The 17,913-nt window shown below is 37.9% G+C and overlaps 1 protein-coding gene across 2 annotated transcripts in view; it reads right to left on the bottom strand.

Annotated features, from left to right (window-relative positions):
- Window positions 1-15,022, bottom strand: part of EIF2B3 (eukaryotic translation initiation factor 2B subunit gamma) — a 107,312-nt gene extending 92,290 nt beyond the window's left edge. The window contains exons 1-3 of one of the 2 annotated variants that reach the window (XR_015697281.1): window positions 14,890-15,022; window positions 14,149-14,304; window positions 8,745-8,884 (exon numbers count right to left, since the gene is read on the bottom strand). Coding sequence is in view for 1 of the 2 variants with exons in the window: in XM_087719759.1 (XP_087575885.1) it covers window positions 8,745-8,884; window positions 14,149-14,296 (288 nt within the window). In the remaining variant the exon portion in view is untranslated. The remainder of the gene's footprint in view (window positions 1-8,744; window positions 8,885-14,148; window positions 14,305-14,889) is intronic. The other variant, XM_087719759.1, reaches the window with a different exon arrangement.
- Window positions 15,023-17,913: the final 2,891 nt, after the last annotated feature.

The raw sequence follows: 17,913 nt of genomic DNA, 5'->3' as shown, positions 1-17,913 counted from the left end.
GATGAGGGCTAACAAACTCGTGCTCAACCCGGATAAGACCGAGTGGCTGTTGTGTTTCCCTCCCGCCAATTTGGCAAATATTCCATCTCTCAGGCTGGGGGGTCAAACATTATACCCCTCAGACAGGGTCCGCAACTTGGGAGTCCTCCTGGATCCACAGCTGACTTTTGAACACCATTTGTCAGCTGTGACCAGGGGGGCATTTGCCCAGGTTCGCCTGGTGCACCAGTTGCGCCCCTACCTGAACCGGGAGGCTCTCACAACAGTCACTCGTGCCCTTGTGACCTCTAGGCTGGAGTACTGCAATGTGCTCTACATGGGGCTGCCCTTGAGGAGTATTCGGCGACTTCAGCTAGTCCAGAATGCGGCCGCGCGAGCGATTGTGGGTGCAACTCGCTTCACCCACGTAACACCTATCCTCCGCGAGCTGCGCTGGCTACCTGTCGATCTCCGGATATGCTTCAAGGTGCTACTTGCCACCTATAAAGCCCTTTATGGTAGTGGATCTGGGTACTTGAGAGACCGCCTACTGCCGATCACCTCCACATGACCCATTAGATCTCATCGTCTAGGCCTCCTCCGAGTTCCATCCGCTGGCCAATGCCGACTGGCCACCACGCGGAGGAGAGCCTTTTCGGTGGTAGCCCCGACCCAATGGAACGATCTCCCTGTGGAGCTTCGTACCCTCACCACCCTCCAGACCTTCCGCACAGCCTTTAGAATCTGGCTATCCCGTCAGGCCTGGGGCTAAGATTGTAACCCGCCCGAATGGTATGAATGTTGCGTTTTAATCATGTACTGTCTTATATGTAAAAGTCTGTTTTCCCCCCTCCTTTGGATTGTGAGCCGCCCTGAGTCCCCCCAGGGAAAAGGGCGGCATACAAATAAACACAAATACAAATACAAATACAAATAAATCACAACTACACAGAATTTGTGGGTTAAAATCTGGCCACATAATCTGTTATATTGTAACAGAAATATAGGTATGTTTAATTTAATAACACTCACAATAATCCCTACAGTTCAGAAAACTGTGCTAACAGTATATAACCGTACATCTTCGTAAAAATATATATAACTATAATAGTTTTCTAAACATACAGCAATTTTTAGTGTTATAAAGTTTATTTCTATTTATCTATCAAATTTATGTACTGCAATATCATGAGTGACTCAGGGCGGTTAAGTGCCACAGCTGCTCTCCTAGGAAATCACCTTCTTAAGCAGATAAGAGCAACTCCAACAAGGACATTAAAGAGGTTTATTAAACATTTTATTAGACATTTTTAATGCTTGAGTATTTTTTTCTTTCATAATATCAGAATATGGCTTTATCCAATTAAGCTGGATATCAGAACAAATCAAAAGAAATATTTCTTTAAATAACATTAGGATTTCTTTTTTAAAAAAAGACCAAGGGTGCTTTAGGGTGTGGTTCTTATTGCATAAAGATTGTCTGATTAATAGTTTTTACAAGGGGTTCAGGCTAGAGGTGGGTTGCTCCCGATTTGGCCGAACCGGTAGTGGAATTCAGAACTGGGTCGCAGAACCGGCAGTGACCTAGGCCTGCCACGGCCCCAAACTGGTTCCCTTGCCGCTGCTGGGGCACCGCCATTTTGTTTTTTAGTGACTGCACGTGTGCAGTTCACTGTAAATTGTTCTGCGCATATACAAAGAACAATTTACACTGAAGAGTGCAGATGAGCATGTGAGCGAAGTTGTCACGCACACATGCGTTGCACGCAGGTTGTGAACCAGTAGTAAAACCAACACCAACCCATCCCTGGTTCAGGCATCTTTTCCATTTACAGTCTCCTGTGCTTTCCCCAACATTCCAGCTTCTGTTTGAAGGCCTCCAGCAAGGCAGAACCTCTTCCCAATTATTTGCTTCTAATGTCACCTATTGATGCAGTAGTTTCTTCTTATTGTTCAACTAGTGCATTACGTCCCATCTACCCCATCTCATTGGAAAATATAATCTAGGTATCTACTATCTGAAGTCAGTCAACAGATCCCTAAGGCTAAACACCTGAAATATGCAGTTTCACCCCAGACATTAGTCTGTAGGATTCATTCCAGTTTTACTTAAAGCAATCCATAAAACATTCAGCTGTAGTATACTAGGTTCAATTATCCTTATTTGCTCTGTTTTCACACTATAAATTTTTGCTATACTGTATAAATGCAGTAGACTATATATTGGTTTAGGAAACTAAAACTATATAGCTTTTGTGCCCACCACCAATTTCAGAATTTAGCAGTATCGTGTGTCTATATGTCTGTTCACATGCCTTCCAGTTCTTAACCCTGGCAATTATCTGGAAATGTCACTACAGTTTTCTTGACAAGTTTTTTCAGAAATGGGTTGCCATTGTCTGCTTTTGACAAACAATTACTAGTCCAAGGTCACATAACCAGCTTTATGGCTATGACAGGATTAGAACTCATGGTCTCACATTTTCTAGCCTGGTGCCTTAACAACCATACCAAAGTGGCTCCCTTAATAGTATTGTTTACAAAGGTTATATAAAAACACAATTTTCTTTCTTTCTTTCTGAATAAATATCCTTTATTCTATTTGAATAAAACATCCAAGATTACAATTCAAAAGTCTGAGACTGAGCTTAAAAATGGCTATTTCTTTTATCTCATCACGCCAACAACTGGATGGGACACACCTTCACTATCACCAGTTTATCTTTCCCCTAATCAATGAATTATAGATGAATAAAAATGAAAAAATGCCAAATTGATTTTAAAGATGTTCAGAATTTCTGAGAGTAAGCATTTAAATTAACTCCCAAAGTTACTTTTTCAAGAGACAACTGACTTTCTTGTTTTTCTTTAAAAACGTTTTGCTTCTCATCCAAGAAGCTTCTTGGATGAGAAGCAAAACGTTTTCAAATAAAAACAAGAAAGTCCAGTTGCCTCTTGAAAAAGTACCTTTGGGACAACCATGACCTGGATGACTGAGAATCTCCATAGAATTTAAATTAAGCTTTTCTTTTCGTGAACTACAGGTGAAACTCGAAAAATTAGAATATCGTGCAAAAGTTCATTTATTTCAGTAATGCAACTTAAAAGGTGAAACTAACATATGAGATAGACTCATTAATGCAAAGATGATAGTTCAAGCCGTGATTTGTCATAATTGTAATGATTACGGCTTACAGCTCATGAAAACCCCAAATCCACAATCTCAGAATATTGTGAAAAGGTGCAATATTCTAGGCTCAAAGTGTCCCACTCTAATTAAGCCATAACACCTGCAGAGGGTTCCTGAGCCTTTAAATGGTCTCCCAGTCTGGTTCAGTAGGAATCACAAACATGGGGAAGACTGCTGACCTGACAGTTGTGCAGAAAACCATCACTGACACCCTCCATAAGGAGGGAAAGCCTCAAAAGGTAATTGCAAAAGAAGTTGGATGTTCCCAAAGTGCTGTATCAAAGCACATTAATAGGAAGCTGTTGTGGCCCAGCAGGAGCCGTTGTGGCCCAGCAGGAGCCGTTGGAGCTGCCACCAGACTCCGAGAGTGAGGGGGCCTATGAGTCAGCTTTGGAGGATGTGGAGGACCCTGGACAGGGTTCCGACTCCGAGCAGGGCACAGAGAGGCTGGTTGGCCACCAGGAGGCGCCTGAGCCTTGGACCAGTGGGGAGGAGACAAGGGAGTGTGATCTGGACGTTAAGGAGCTTTCCAAAAGGAAAAAAAAGTTTTTGCACTCTGCAAACCTCTGAAAAATGGTCCATTTTTCGTGAAAACGGGCCTGTTTTTTTTCAAATAAAAGGCATCAATAGCCTTGGGGGGCTTGCAGAGTGCTCCTGGGGAGTGGGGGGCCAAAAAAGAGCAAACAACAGCCCATTTTTTGTGAAAACGGGCCTGTTTTTTGTCAAAAAAAATTGCATGCATAGCATTATGGAGGCTTATAGAGTGCTGCTGGGAGCTGGGGGTCAAAAAGTGGCCCATTCTTTGCTCATTTCTGCCCTCCCCAGCCCCCAGTAGCTCTCTGAAAGCCTTCATAAGGCTCTGCACGGCCATTTTGGTGAAGGGGCAGGGCTTCGGGAGGCAAAAAATGCTGTATTCGATGTATAAGACGCATCCAGATTTTCAGCCTCTTTTTTGAGGAAAAAAGATGCATTTTATACTCTGAAAAATACGGTAAATGAACTTTTGCACGATATTCTAATTTTTCAAGTTTCGCCTGTATATCATTCAGCCAATATGCCACTATATCAAAGTTACCTATCCACCTTAATATGATCCAAACGATTACAGATGGGGCTCTAAACCTATGTACACAATGTAAACCTGTGAAGAGAACGAAAGTATAGCAACTGCGTAACTTCTGTGAGAGTCTGTGTAAATAATGTCTGGTATTATACACTATTAAATTACAGCACAGTGAATAAAGCTGCTAGAATAGAATAGAATAAAATAGAATTCTTTACTGGCCAAGTCTGATTGGACACACAAGGAATTTGTATTTGATGCTTACGTGCATATGTATGTATGTATGTATGTATGTATGTATATACATACACACACATACATACATATGCATATGCGCATACATTTGGTGCATGAAGGATTTAGAGGGGAATCAGCATGAAAGAAGTAGCTAATTCAAGAGCTTTCTCATGTAACCATCTTCTTTTAACAACTGTATGTCAACTATGTACCAATATATTGATACTGATATTAGTATATACTGATACTGTGTTGTACAATTCCCACTAAGAATTCAGGGAGCCTGTAATCCACATTTGCAACTTATGACTGCTGGTGCAGATTTATCTACACACACATATTTAAATAATTTCAATATGGTCTCAGTGAGTTGATAAGACTTATTCAGCTTATTGTATTACTTAAAATAATCAGCACCAACAACACATTTTTTTCTGGAGCTCAACTTCAATCAAGTACCTTATTTTATCAGTTTCTGCCATCCAGGAGACCCAAATCTTGCCAACTTTTTACTACTTTCGTGATCTTTTAAAAGAGAAAATAGTCCCCATTTCACTTCCAAAACCATAATGGTCTATACCCGTGATGACGAACCTATGGCATGCGTGCCACAGGTGACACACGGAGCCATATTTGTTGGCATGTGAACCGTCAGCTCTGGCACGCATGCATGTCCCAGCCAGCTGCTTTTCGCCCTCCCCAGATTTCAGGAAAGCCTCTGGAGGCTGGGGAGGGGTCGTGTGCAAGTGGGTGGGGAGGATTGAATTGGTGTGGGCATGCAGGCATGCGCACATGTGCAATTTTGGCATGCCGTAAGAAAAAGGTTCACCATCACTGGACTCTATACCAATAAAATATTCATTCTACAGAAAGAATAGTAGCAACCTAATTCTCAATTCTAAGATTTAAGGAGGACTTTTGAGAACACACCTAAAGAAAAGGCAACCCTTTCTTCCTTTCTAGAAGAGATGCAAAAGTGGTACTTCTATCCCAGAGGTGCTTTTTCCAAAAGGCAATTGGACTTTGGGTTCTTTTCTCTGAAAACACTTTGTTTCTCATTCAAGAAGCTTCTTCAGTTGAGGTTCTTGGATGAGACACAAAACATTTTCAAAGGAAAAAAAAAACCCAAGAAAGTCTATTTCTCTTTTAGAAAAAAGCACCTTTGGGACAATCATGACCCGGATGATTGAGAATCTCCATAGATAACTTTTCTAATTACAATAGTAAAAAGATTAATTCTGTTTTGAAGATGTATAACCAGTGCTTAGAATTTATAAGTCATTCCATTCCAAGTTTTGATCGGGCACATTGCATTATTTTATAAGATGGGCCTTATAGATGAGTTAGCTGCTCCACACATTTTTCCATCCTCTTCCAGAACTAAAATAAGGGAACAGCAAATATACATAGTGACCTTCGGCAAAACAAGCAACTTTCCTACCACATATGTGCTGGAAATATATTTATTGCTTTGACTAGCCCATAGAGGAAAAATGTTTATGCAAGAAAACCGGATTAACATAACCTTAATTGAACTTGAATTTGATATTCCCTACAGTAGTTCTCTCTGTAACCATTCCTTTTTCATAATAGGATCCAGGTTTACAAGAGAATTTCAAAATGAATTCATGTCTAGAATGAGCAAAATGATTTTTTGGGTGGGGTGGGGGGGAGTTGCTTCTGGTTGTGCATTGTGACCTAAGGATTTTCACATATAATCCACTGAGACACAGACCTTAACAAAGCTCCTATGATTGTCAACCTCTTGAAGTATTATTATTTTTGTCGTATAGAAGTCTCTGTGGTGTGGTTAAGAGAGGTGAGTAAGGCAAAGCACTTGTTATTTTTATTTCAGAAATATATACGGTGCTTCAGAGAACATTGGTTAAGCCCCAGTAAAAGAAGTCTGGTAAACTGCTTTAAGAAATAATATGCTCTATTTATTTATTTCAAAATTAACCTATAAGTAAGGCGTAAAACGTCTCATTTGTCTCTATGCACATATTTCATGGTTGTTTTTAAATCCAACAACAGTCCAAAAACGTCTCTGTTACAAGTTATGGTTTTTTTCCATGGTCACCAAACCCATCTCAACTGTACCAAAAACACAGATTCCACCTCCCAGCTATTACAGTGAGCTTTCTTATGTCATGTATTTGGAAAGAAGGTTTTTCAGCACAGGAAGTGAAGCACTAAACTTGTCTGTCCAAAACTACATGGATCACTGACCCTCAGCAGCATACAGACCACTGCTGTGACATCACACTTTCCACAACACGGCTCCTAAAGATGTACACAGGATGCAAATCTTAGCTCAGCTCTTCCAAGAAATTACTACTTTTTTTCATTGTTGATGGAAGGATCATGGGTACATTTTTGCAACTTTTATTCTGAAAGATTTAGGAAACACTAGGTTGTCCACCTATCATTACTTCATAGTCAAGGTCTACTAACAATAGTATCTAACTGTATGGTTTAGTCAGGGGTTCCATTAAAACAAGTAAACATTTATTAGTGCAGGAAAATGTACATTTTTCCATTCTGTTATACTACTGGAATACTATATTTTAATAGCTGGTTGGAATATAGTTACTGACATAAATTGGAGAAGATCTTTACAGGATGAGAGAGGAAAAATGTGTCAGCTTTCATCTTCATATTCCAAACCAACATAATATTATCTATGCACATGCCAGCAAAAATGGTTAGTCTTCTTACCCAGGCAGTACAGTTTTGGGCCATATCTGTGGTTCTATATGTCTCTGGCTCACACTGAATAAGAAGCAAGAGCACTTCCCATCATTAGTCTTAATTGCACAGGGCTTTTCCTTGTAATTTTATAAAGAAGTGAGAGTATGTAGGAAGTGCTGATGGTGGGTTTCCTTCGCGTACCAAAATTGTTTCTATTCCCAAGAGGAGCAATAATAGCATGGGAAGCAGCTATGCCATAGGCTCTTCCCGCATAACCTGAGTCTACAGATGTTGCTGCCAAACCTCAGGAAACAGACGAAATATTGCCCAAATTCACACATTGCTTTCTGCCAGGAAACAAAATATTGCAATGAGCTGGATGCAAAGCCACCAAAACAGAAAAGAAGACATTTTCTCCCTTATTCAACAACTCGTTAAATAGCACCATGTTGATTTTATAAAATCAGTTCTGTTCACAGCAGTGGTACTGCAGTGATAATTCCTGGCACTAGCAGTGGTAATAATGTGGATACACAGCTCAGATTTAAAACTTACTGCTAGTGTATCTGATATACAACAACAGGTTCACTTCATGACCTAAGATTATCACTTTCTCAGTTTTTATTTCACTGCTTTTTGATATTAGTAATGTGGATTTCAATTATTTAAATTACTGATATGCTTTCATAAAGCATATCAATATAGTTAAATTTAATTTCATATTAAGAAGTAATTGAATTAAAATTTTAATTCAGCATCCAAATAATTTATATTGGATCAAGATAAATATTGAACATTAACAATAAAAACATGTAACCATAAGAAACACAAAAAACCAACAACCGGCTCAAAATATTCTAATGAAATTTGATTTACATGCACTTTAGTGTACCCGTGAACACAATATTGTTTCACTAACATGCTGGATAATGAAATTGAATCATACCTAGAATATATAGGAAGTCAATTATTTTTGTTCTTGTGTTTCAGTTCAATATTAAGAGTCAGATCTCACTGAATGTAGAAATATTACATTTCTACATAAATTTACTATGGATCATAGACTTACAGAAAGTCTATGATCTATAGTGAATTTTTATTTATTTATTTATTTATTGGCAGCCTGTCTTTATTATTTTTAGAAATAACTCAAGGTGGCGAATATATTTTGTACTAATGTTAGCTTATCTAAATTGAGATATGAATCCATTTTTAACATTATTTAGCAAATGGATTTTTCTCTCATAATTTCTCAAAGATATGGTACACAATAATTACATTATTGTTCATTGGTTGGCTTAGTTTGTTAATCTTGTCCTTAAAACTGAATTGGACACAGCATGAATAAGAAGAGTTCAAAAACATATACATGCTTTGCAAGATCTAAACATCTCCTAAGATGATGGTTTATCTTAGCTGCCCAGAATCACCTTGAGGGGAGATGGACCGCATAGAAATAAATAAATAAATAAATTTGCTTAATTTCCTTAGTGAACACTGGTCTGTTGAATTATTTCTATATTTTGCACATACACATTACTCATATTATGATAAATTAAAATGATTTTAAATGCTTAGTATTACCTTTATTTTCTCATGAATTTGCCGTAACGAGTCTGCAGTTCCCATATCTGCATCATCAGCAATACATACAATATCCAGCTTCAGTTTTGTCTCCAAGTTTAGCACTTTCTGAACATCTTTCGTTGTAACCACAATGACTTCTGCAGAAAAGAAAGAAAAAGTAAATAGGTCTATGAAATAGTTTACATTTTTCAGAATAGATCATTTTAGATAGTTTAGAATGATGTAACTGTTAAATGTAAAGTTTAAATGTAAAGTTTATATTCTTTTAAAACTGTAAAACTTTCAAAGTCCTCAAATAATTTGATCAAGTTCTTCAAGGCTTCAAAGTTCTCATTATATGCCAAAATGTGCCAAAATAATTTACTGAACAAAATAGCATTATTTCTGCAGAACAATATTTTATGCTATTTTATTGAATGTAATTTTGCTTTTGTAAGATAGACCTCCTAAGCAAAATATAAGATAGTAAATCTAAAAAATATAAAAATATCAATATAATTGCATATATTCTATAATTTTTATAGAATATATTCTATAAAAATTATATTATATAATTATGTATTTAACACAAAGCTAGACATTAATAAAGATATGGAAATATAACTTGAATAATGGAAAAGTTGGGAGGAGGAAGCCTCTATTAATCTTAAATGTCTATTAAATTTTAAAACATGTAATTCGTACCAATTTACATCATTTGTGTAATGTAATTATGTAATGTAGTGTAATGTAATTACACAATTGATATACATTTTTGCAAATAATATAAATTTACCTCGCCAAAGCTTCGTGGCTGCAACCAACTTGTCCCTTATTTTAGGAGATTGTCTAGATCACGGGAGTCAAACTTGCTGCGTCACATTGCTGTCATGTGATGTTTTGCACCATTTTTCCCATTTGTGGAGATGGGGTGGGCATGGCCTGCACATGACGTATCCAACTCGTGGGCCACCAGTTTGACACCCCTGGTCTAGATGGAATTTTGTCTTCTGAATTCAAATTCCATTAAATCAGGCTCTTGAAAAAGCATACATGAGCCTCCCCATGTAACATTTAGAAGAGTTTGAGATACGTTTTCATCTGATTTAATTGGTTTTAATCCAAGTGTTCTAAAAAAAAGTCTCATATGTAAAATTTAATATTCCTAAAATCAGCAAATGCAGTACCTTACGGTGATCTTGGAGACGGAGGGGAGGGAGGGAAAGAAGAGAGAGAGGAGAGACAGGAAAGAGAAGGAGAGAGAGAGAGAGAGAGAGAGAGAGAGAGAGAGAGAGAGAGAGAGAAAGAAAGAAAGAAAGAAAGAAAGAAAGAAAGAAAGAAAGAAAGAAAGAAAGAAAGAAAGAAAGAGATAGCCAGTGCAATATCAACTTTTTAAAGCATTTAAGAAAACAGATTTTTCAGGATAACATTTATTCCTGGTATATTTAGGGAGAGGGAAGAATTGAAGTCCACATGTCTTAAATTTGCCAAGTTGAGAAACACTGTTTTAGAGTCCCAATATGGATGTGGATAGTAGTAAATTCATATGCACTATTTATTTGGATTCTCAAAACACATTTGATAGATCTATCACAATGTTTTTGAATAAACTAACACAGTAAAAGTTTCTTTATTCATTTGTAATTGTTTGATGAGCAGAGACCTTGGATTAGGAATAAATGGCCAACTTTCACAATAGTTGAAACTAAACAATGGGACAGCCAGGGAATTGCACTGAGACCACCACTGTTTAAATATATAATTATGAATGATCTCTAGATTCTAGAACAAAGACTTGCATAGTAAACACCAGATGTTTTGAACTCCCACAGCCCCTGCCATTAATCATGGTGCATAGAACTGATCAAAACATTTAATCTACATTGGAATTAAATCCAAAAGCAGTTTTGGATCAGCAAGGGAACAACTAGGCAAATCCACTCATAATGGAAATATCTCAGAATTAGGTTGTTTTAAATTTAGAATCACTTCACTGAGTATGAAATACATTGCCAGTAATATTTTAAGTTTGAGCTAATGTCTATTTCTCTTGGGCAGTAAGAGGGAAACTTCTGTTCAAACAGTATAGACTTCTTAGGAAATAACTCATTTTTTTATTAAAATAATTTTATTTTGAAATGGAATTGGGTTGGACAGTTTTGCAAATGGTGTCTCATTAAGTCAGTTTTCTTTTCCAATCTGTATAGGACCAAATAGAAAAATTCTTCTGCATTTTTTTTCTGTTTTGAAGTTATTTCAAAGAAATAATTCTCATGATTGGAATTTGGTTTGTTGGAGATTGAAATATTTTATTTAGTCGTTTGAGTATTATTGAAGGTAGAAATCTGACCTAAGCAATGCTTAGGAAAACAAGTTTTATAACTAACAGAAAGGAGATTTCTAGGAAGTACATTATACGTATAAGCAAGATCTAGCATTTAGTTAACTACGTTTTGCCAGGTGCCAAATATCCTAAACTTGTGGCCCTGGGAAGAAAAGCAGAAGGAAATTATTTGAGATTAGCCATTTGTTAAACGAAGAGCAGGCAGAGTAAAAGGCAGTGTGCTAGTATTGCAAATGAAACTACATTTTCATAGCACTCTAATGCATTCCGGAAATTAGCCTAAACTATTGCTCTGATTTCCTTTGAAGGAAATGGAATGGGAATGGAAAAAGCAGAATGGGTTAACTCAAAAGAAAACAGGATCTTTTAGCAGTGAAGGCCTTTGTAATAATTTCTTATTGTAGTCTCTGTGCCAGAAATCTCTTTATCCTTTCTCCAATGAAACTACATACTAAACACCAATATTGGAAATGCTCAATAATTATCCTTCATAAAGTATATTAAGCATTTGTTAACATATTAAGCATTTCTTAATATATCCGCTTTGAAATGAACTATTTTCAAGAATGGAACGCTTTCTATCATCTGCCATTGGTGTATTTACTGTTGCAAGGACAAAATCATTCATTAAACTGGAACAATTTGACAATAGTAGACATGGCTCATTCTCTGTTCTAGCTTTAAAATTCCCCGGACACTTTCCCTTGAAGCCTCCACAATACAACCTTAATAAAGAATACTTCTTATTACTGGGATTTAAGAAAAAAGGGCATTAGCTCTTGCTTGACACTGCAGAAAATACAGAATTCTTGGCTCAGAGAAGAGATGCAACCTGTAGAAACCCATCCTAGTGCTTATTTATAACCCTATTTTGCCAACTTTGTTTTAGAAACTTTACTAACCATATGATAATTAAACATAGGAACCATGAATAAGAATCTATTAGCTTCATGTAATAAATAATATCCTAAAAAGAAAATGATGCACTAGAAAAAAAATCTTAACAAGCTAGATCAGAGGTGTCAAACTCACATCGTCACAGCGGCGTCATAGGATGTATTGGGGCTTTTTTTCCCTTCGCTAAACTGGGCGTGGGCATGGCCAGCACATGACACATCTGGCCCATGGGCCGGGAGTTTGACAGCCCTGAGCTAGATCAGTTTGCCTTCAGAAGTTGTGGGTGCTCCGTTACTAGAGGTTTTTAAAAACAGAGGGAACAGCCATTTGTCTGAAATAGTATAGGGTCTCCTGCTTGAGTAGGGGGTTGCACTAGAAGACCTCCAATGTCCCTTTCAACTCTGTTAATGTGTTAAGCTATTTTAATTACACATTAAGCTCCATGATTACTGAACAATTAGTTATTCTTTCCCTACTTGGAGCCAAAAAGTCTAGTATGATTTCCTATTTCGTATTCAGTTAGATAATTTTCAATAGTAACCATAGCAAATGAGCATTATTCATAAAACTGCTATTCTGCCACTATTCACATTACATTTAAAATGCTAGTCCATAAGGAAAATGATTCTGGGGTTTGTGCAAAGTTACTGAACCTCATGACTAATCAGGTGTGAATACATTTAAAGTTAAAATTATTTATATTAAAACTTCTTCAGTTTAGACCTTTTCTTAAAAGACTGTAAATGCAGATGGAAGATATAACTCATGACAAACTAATTATGAACATATGTGATACAATGATTGGTCTCATACATTGGGTTAAACTAAGAATTGTTAAAATGTTTACCAGCATAACAGAATTAGAGAAGCAGACTAAATGTAGAACTAACTACCGGTATATTACAGTGAAGCCTAATTATACAACTATATGACACGCTTTTTCATGTGATTGTACAATTTTCCTGCACAATTCCAGGAAAAAGCAAGCTGCTTTGTGTAATTACACACAGGTACTATATTTGTGCATTCTCCCAAGAATCCATTTTACTTTGAAAACTGAAATACTGCATTACTCCACTACATATTCATTATAAACCATATCAGTTAACCCAAGGTAATGAAAATTTTGGATGAAAAATATATCAGTGAATAAAGTGCTTGGAGAAAAATTAGTCTAATGCTTCAAATTGTGAATATTATTATCATATAAAACCTTTGGAAGGAAAGGGTGATTTATACTGCCTTTACATATAAATATGGCATTAATACAATCTCTTTCATCCACACACACAATTTACTTCTTGGAAGCTTCCCACAGATCTTCCAAAACTAATTTGAGCTAGACTAATGCCAGTTTCATAGTGAGATGCTTTAACCACTACACTGAACTGATTCTATTTTGTTGATAAAAAGGTAAAGCTTTCCCTGTCCAATCATGTCCAACTCTGCAGAGCATGGTGCTTATCTCTGTTTCTTGGCCAAGGGAGCCAAGAGTTGTCTGAAGACACTTTCCATGGTCATGTGACCAGCATCCTTATACAACAAAGGGGCACAGAATGCTGTTACCTTCCCACCAAAGTGGTACTTATTAATCTATTTGCATTTGCATGCTTTTGAAGGGCTGGGTGGACAGGAGCTGGGACAGAAACAGGAGTTCACCCCATTGTGCATTGTTCGAGTCTTGAACACGGTCTTTAACTGTTGAGCCATTATGCCCCCTTATTTGGTTAATATTCCCATCAAATTCCCAGAAGAAAAAAAGATAAGAAAAATTTCAATGTGTGCATTCTTTATGTAGAAAGCTTGTATATGTTTACTTAAATACAGAGATGATCTCAATCAAATAACCTCCTTCTAAATCAAGGGTGTCAAACTTGGGTTGCATGGCTTTGTCACGTGACGTATTGTGACTTTCCCCCCTTTCCTAAACCAGGTGTGGGTGTGGCCAGTGCATGACACATCCAGCCCGCAAGCTGCGAGTGACACCCTTGTTCTAAATCATGTTAGAAGTACAATGGGATATCCTGAATTAACCCGACTTCCAGCTATGGTAAGTCCAATAAATCCGGATTCCTTGGATTTATTGACAAAGTTCGTTCCCAGTACTGCTGAAATAGTGTCCTTGACTTTTTGTTATGTCATTTCTCCACAAAGCAAAACATCATATTCAAGGCTGTTTACCTTCAAAACCAACTTGTTCCAACAGGTTGAGTGGGTACCATATCAAGGGTTTATTACCAATAGGAAGAAGAGCTTTAGGGATATTTGAGGTCAGATCCATCATGCGGGATCCACCACCTACAGCCATCACCACAGCTTGAAACTCCATACCAAAATCTGGGGGGGGGAAAATAATCCATAAAACATTCAACCAATAAGCAGACAACCTATGCTCTTTACATGGAAAAAAAGTGCAGAACTAGTTACTTCCCATAGTCCATAGTAAGACTTTAACAACCCTCAGAAACCAACATCCTCAGCCATTTGATCATTTTGCCATTTAATCATCCCTTTTGTGTTACATAACTACAACAACCAGTTGCTGTATTACAGCCCTAGCTAGTATAGCCAATGTTGGAAAATGCACAAAACTGTAGGTCAACCTCTGAAAGATTATAGTACACTTCTCATTCTTGTATTAAACCTTTGTTTTCTGAGTTAAAGCAGCTGAAGACCTGGTCCCTTTGAGCTGAGAGATTCTATTCTTGCTCATAGACTTTATTACATCATTTTTCTTTCCATTTATTCTAGAGTCTACTCTAGACCAATCTGCTGTGTTTTTAAGCCTTACCACTGCCAGGTGAGTAGACAAAATATGCTCCACATGAATATGAACCCCCTTATCAGAAACTCTTGTTGGAAAAGCCAGGCATCAATTTTATACCTAATAAACATGCGAAGCTAACGAAAATAAATAACAACCTGGCAGGCTACGGCGGGGGAAAGGATGGGCTTCTCTTCCCAACGTCCCACCAAGCGCTTTGGTACCTGAAGCCTAAAGGCTCTTTGGTTTCACCGTGACAAGGAGGAACCAATGATAAGAGCTTCGCTTCTCCTCCGGTGCACTTCCACGTTTGCGCCGCTAACAAAACGTGCACACCCTCTACCGTACCGGGTTTACACGCGGAGTGAATCTATGAACAGCCCTAACGGAGAACACCGAATAACCGATCTACTTGTCACTGGTAGGGAAAAATAATCAAGTGAAGAGAATGCCGATCTATGGATTTCCGAAGAACAGGAGCCTTACGAAAGAGCTCAGAGATATCGATCTTCTTTTGGAAGAGCGCTGAATAAAAAGGGGGAGAAATAGGTGGCTGATTTCCTATTTTTTTCTTGAAGGGCTGCCTTCGTTCAGGGTAATTTCCCAAGTATTATGTCAACTACCAGGGTGCTTTTAAGTTTAAGAAACAAAAAATGGTGATATGCATTGAGAAAATTAATACATCATAAGAGGATTTACATAGTATGGTGTTGTAACATTTTACATTTAAATATTGCTTGATTTGGACTGATATAAAGCTTATTGCAGAACGCACACTGTGGGCTTCCCCCCACCCCACTATTGACTTGAGGCGCTGACCTATCTTGCTGGAAACTATAGCTCAGGTGTCTTCAAACTTGGCAACTTTAAGACTTGTGGACTTTAATTCCCAGAATTCTCCAGCCAGCTCTGCTCTGCTGGGTGGAGCTCTGCTGACTGGAGAATTCTGGGAGTTGAAGTCCACAAGTCTTACAGTTGCCAAGTTTGAAGACCTCTGCTGCTTGAAGTGGGTTATCCCCAGTGGGTTAACAATGTTGCCTCTGTTTCAAGTTAGGCAACTCACCTCACTGCTGCCCAAGGTAATCCGTGACAGATCCTAGTACCTTGAAGCTGGCCTAGAATTGGGTCAAATATGATACCTAGCACAAAATAAGCTATCTCTCATTCATGGACTGAAAATGAGATGCGTTCAGCATCATGGAGACATGGTAGAAACAAAAAGGTGTTACCAGGACAGGCTTGTAAGCCAAATGCCGGTGGATTAAAAAAAGTAAAAAAAGAAAGAAAAGCACATGCTATGCTTGTAACTATTGACAAACCAAATAGGATTGCCAACATAATTTTATTATACAAATCTATAGTGAAAATACATTTGGAGTGTTAAACCTTGTATAGTATGGATCATTATGCTTTAAAAAAATAGAAAAGATGCAAAGAGAGAAAAATGTGTGAATAATACAGCACCTTCCCTATAAGGAAAGATTATAGTAATTGGTCCTTTAGCCTAGAATGGAAAGTAAAGGGAGATGTGGCAGACATTATAAAATCGTGCATGCTGCAACTTGAGGTTTTGAAACTCATTGAAGACAGGCCTAAGGGCATCAGCCTGAACTTAGGGTAGTGTGCATGGCGTGTCGCCAGGAAGAAAAGAGGACTGTTGATACAATGCAGATTGCTCAATTCTGTGTTACCTGAACTAGCTGGAGACCATAAGGGACAGACCTCCCCCAGTTTTGGGTAACCAGTGTCAGTTGGCCAATTACATTTCTTGCCTGCCAACATCATCCTGACTGATAAGATGCTGTTTTCTAGGGAAGATAATTTATGACATTTTGTCCTTCAGACCTGAGCGATGACTTGGTGAAACAAACCTGTGATAAACTTATTTTTATGGATTACCTCAAACAGCTGAGGTCCAGCCATTCACCGTGCCCTCCCAATTGCTGACAGCAATCTGCCCAACACCTAGATGTGTCCAATAGTGAAGTGAAATTGCTGCCTCTAAGATATCAACTCACGTGTATAAAGCTTGTTCCATTGACCAATGACCAATTTGGTCAGGGGAAAAAGCAATACAGGGATAATTCATGGCCTAGTCACCTAAGAAAGGTATATTTGGGTAAGAACCATATGGCTCATCTGACCATCCCCTTCAGTCTCTCTGAGCAACGACTGACCAAATGTATAAATTCGATCTTATGCGGAATAAGCTCCATGTGGGCTTATCTAGCCCCTGGACCATATGAAAGTACTAAGATTCAACAAAGATTCAATTCACAACCCTCCCAGACTTTCCCAAGTCTGATTCCCATGACTCATCTATTTTCAGGTATAGCCAGTGATGAATTTGCTGGGCCTCAATACCTGATCATCCTGGATCAAAGACAATATGAAGGTGGTGTCCAGAAGTAGGCCATCGTTCCAGTAGAAATCAATATTATTTTTTTCTTTCCTCAAAAGTTCTATGCTGATGATGTGCTTTGGTTCATTTGGCTTGTTTGGATTTTTTACATTTTGGTGACATTGATTCATTTTTGCATTCTGTACACTGGATTTTCTTGTGTCTAATATTTGCACAGATTTCATAGTGCATTTCAAATCCAGAAAAGCCATGGCTGATTGGCCTGCTAAGCAAAGCAGAAACAGGTGGGAAATGTGCATCTTGCTCATGCTTTTTTGTAATATTGATGGGGGCATTTTCCTGCAGAGGTATACTTGACCTTGAGTTTTGACCTGTCCTCTGCAGTTCTCCTATCTTTTTTATTTTAGAACTTCAAGTGTAAAAAGAAGAGGTGTTTTGCTAGCAAGGATGTGTGTATCCCTTATGATCACGCTTTCATTTTGTATGCTATTGAAGACTATTGATGTAAATATAATTTACATTTAGAATATAAAAGCTGGCAGCTGGGCAGAGGGGGATATTTGTGTGGGGCTTGTCTTCTGGGGAACAGCACCTGCTGTCACTAATTGTTAAGCTACTAGATAGAAACCACAAAATATCTTCTTTTGCTTTTTGGCAGCCTGTTGAGAAAAATAATGGGTACATTTCAGGTAAATTTTTAAATACAAGAATGAATAGAGTTATCTCTGATTGTCTGCAAGATTAATTTTAGATGTGGTTTTTTGGGGGGGGGAGTAGTCTCTTAACTGGGATCAACTAGAATTAATTTTTTTTTCTTTCA

Source organism: Thamnophis sirtalis, unplaced genomic scaffold (assembly GCF_051295495.1).
Source record: "Thamnophis sirtalis isolate CommonGarterSnake01/CBP01778 unplaced genomic scaffold, rThaSir2_p1.2 scaffold_7, whole genome shotgun sequence".
Lineage (NCBI taxonomy): Eukaryota > Metazoa > Chordata > Lepidosauria > Squamata > Natricidae > Thamnophis > Thamnophis sirtalis.
This window is presented reverse-complemented; position numbering and strand designations above follow the sequence as displayed.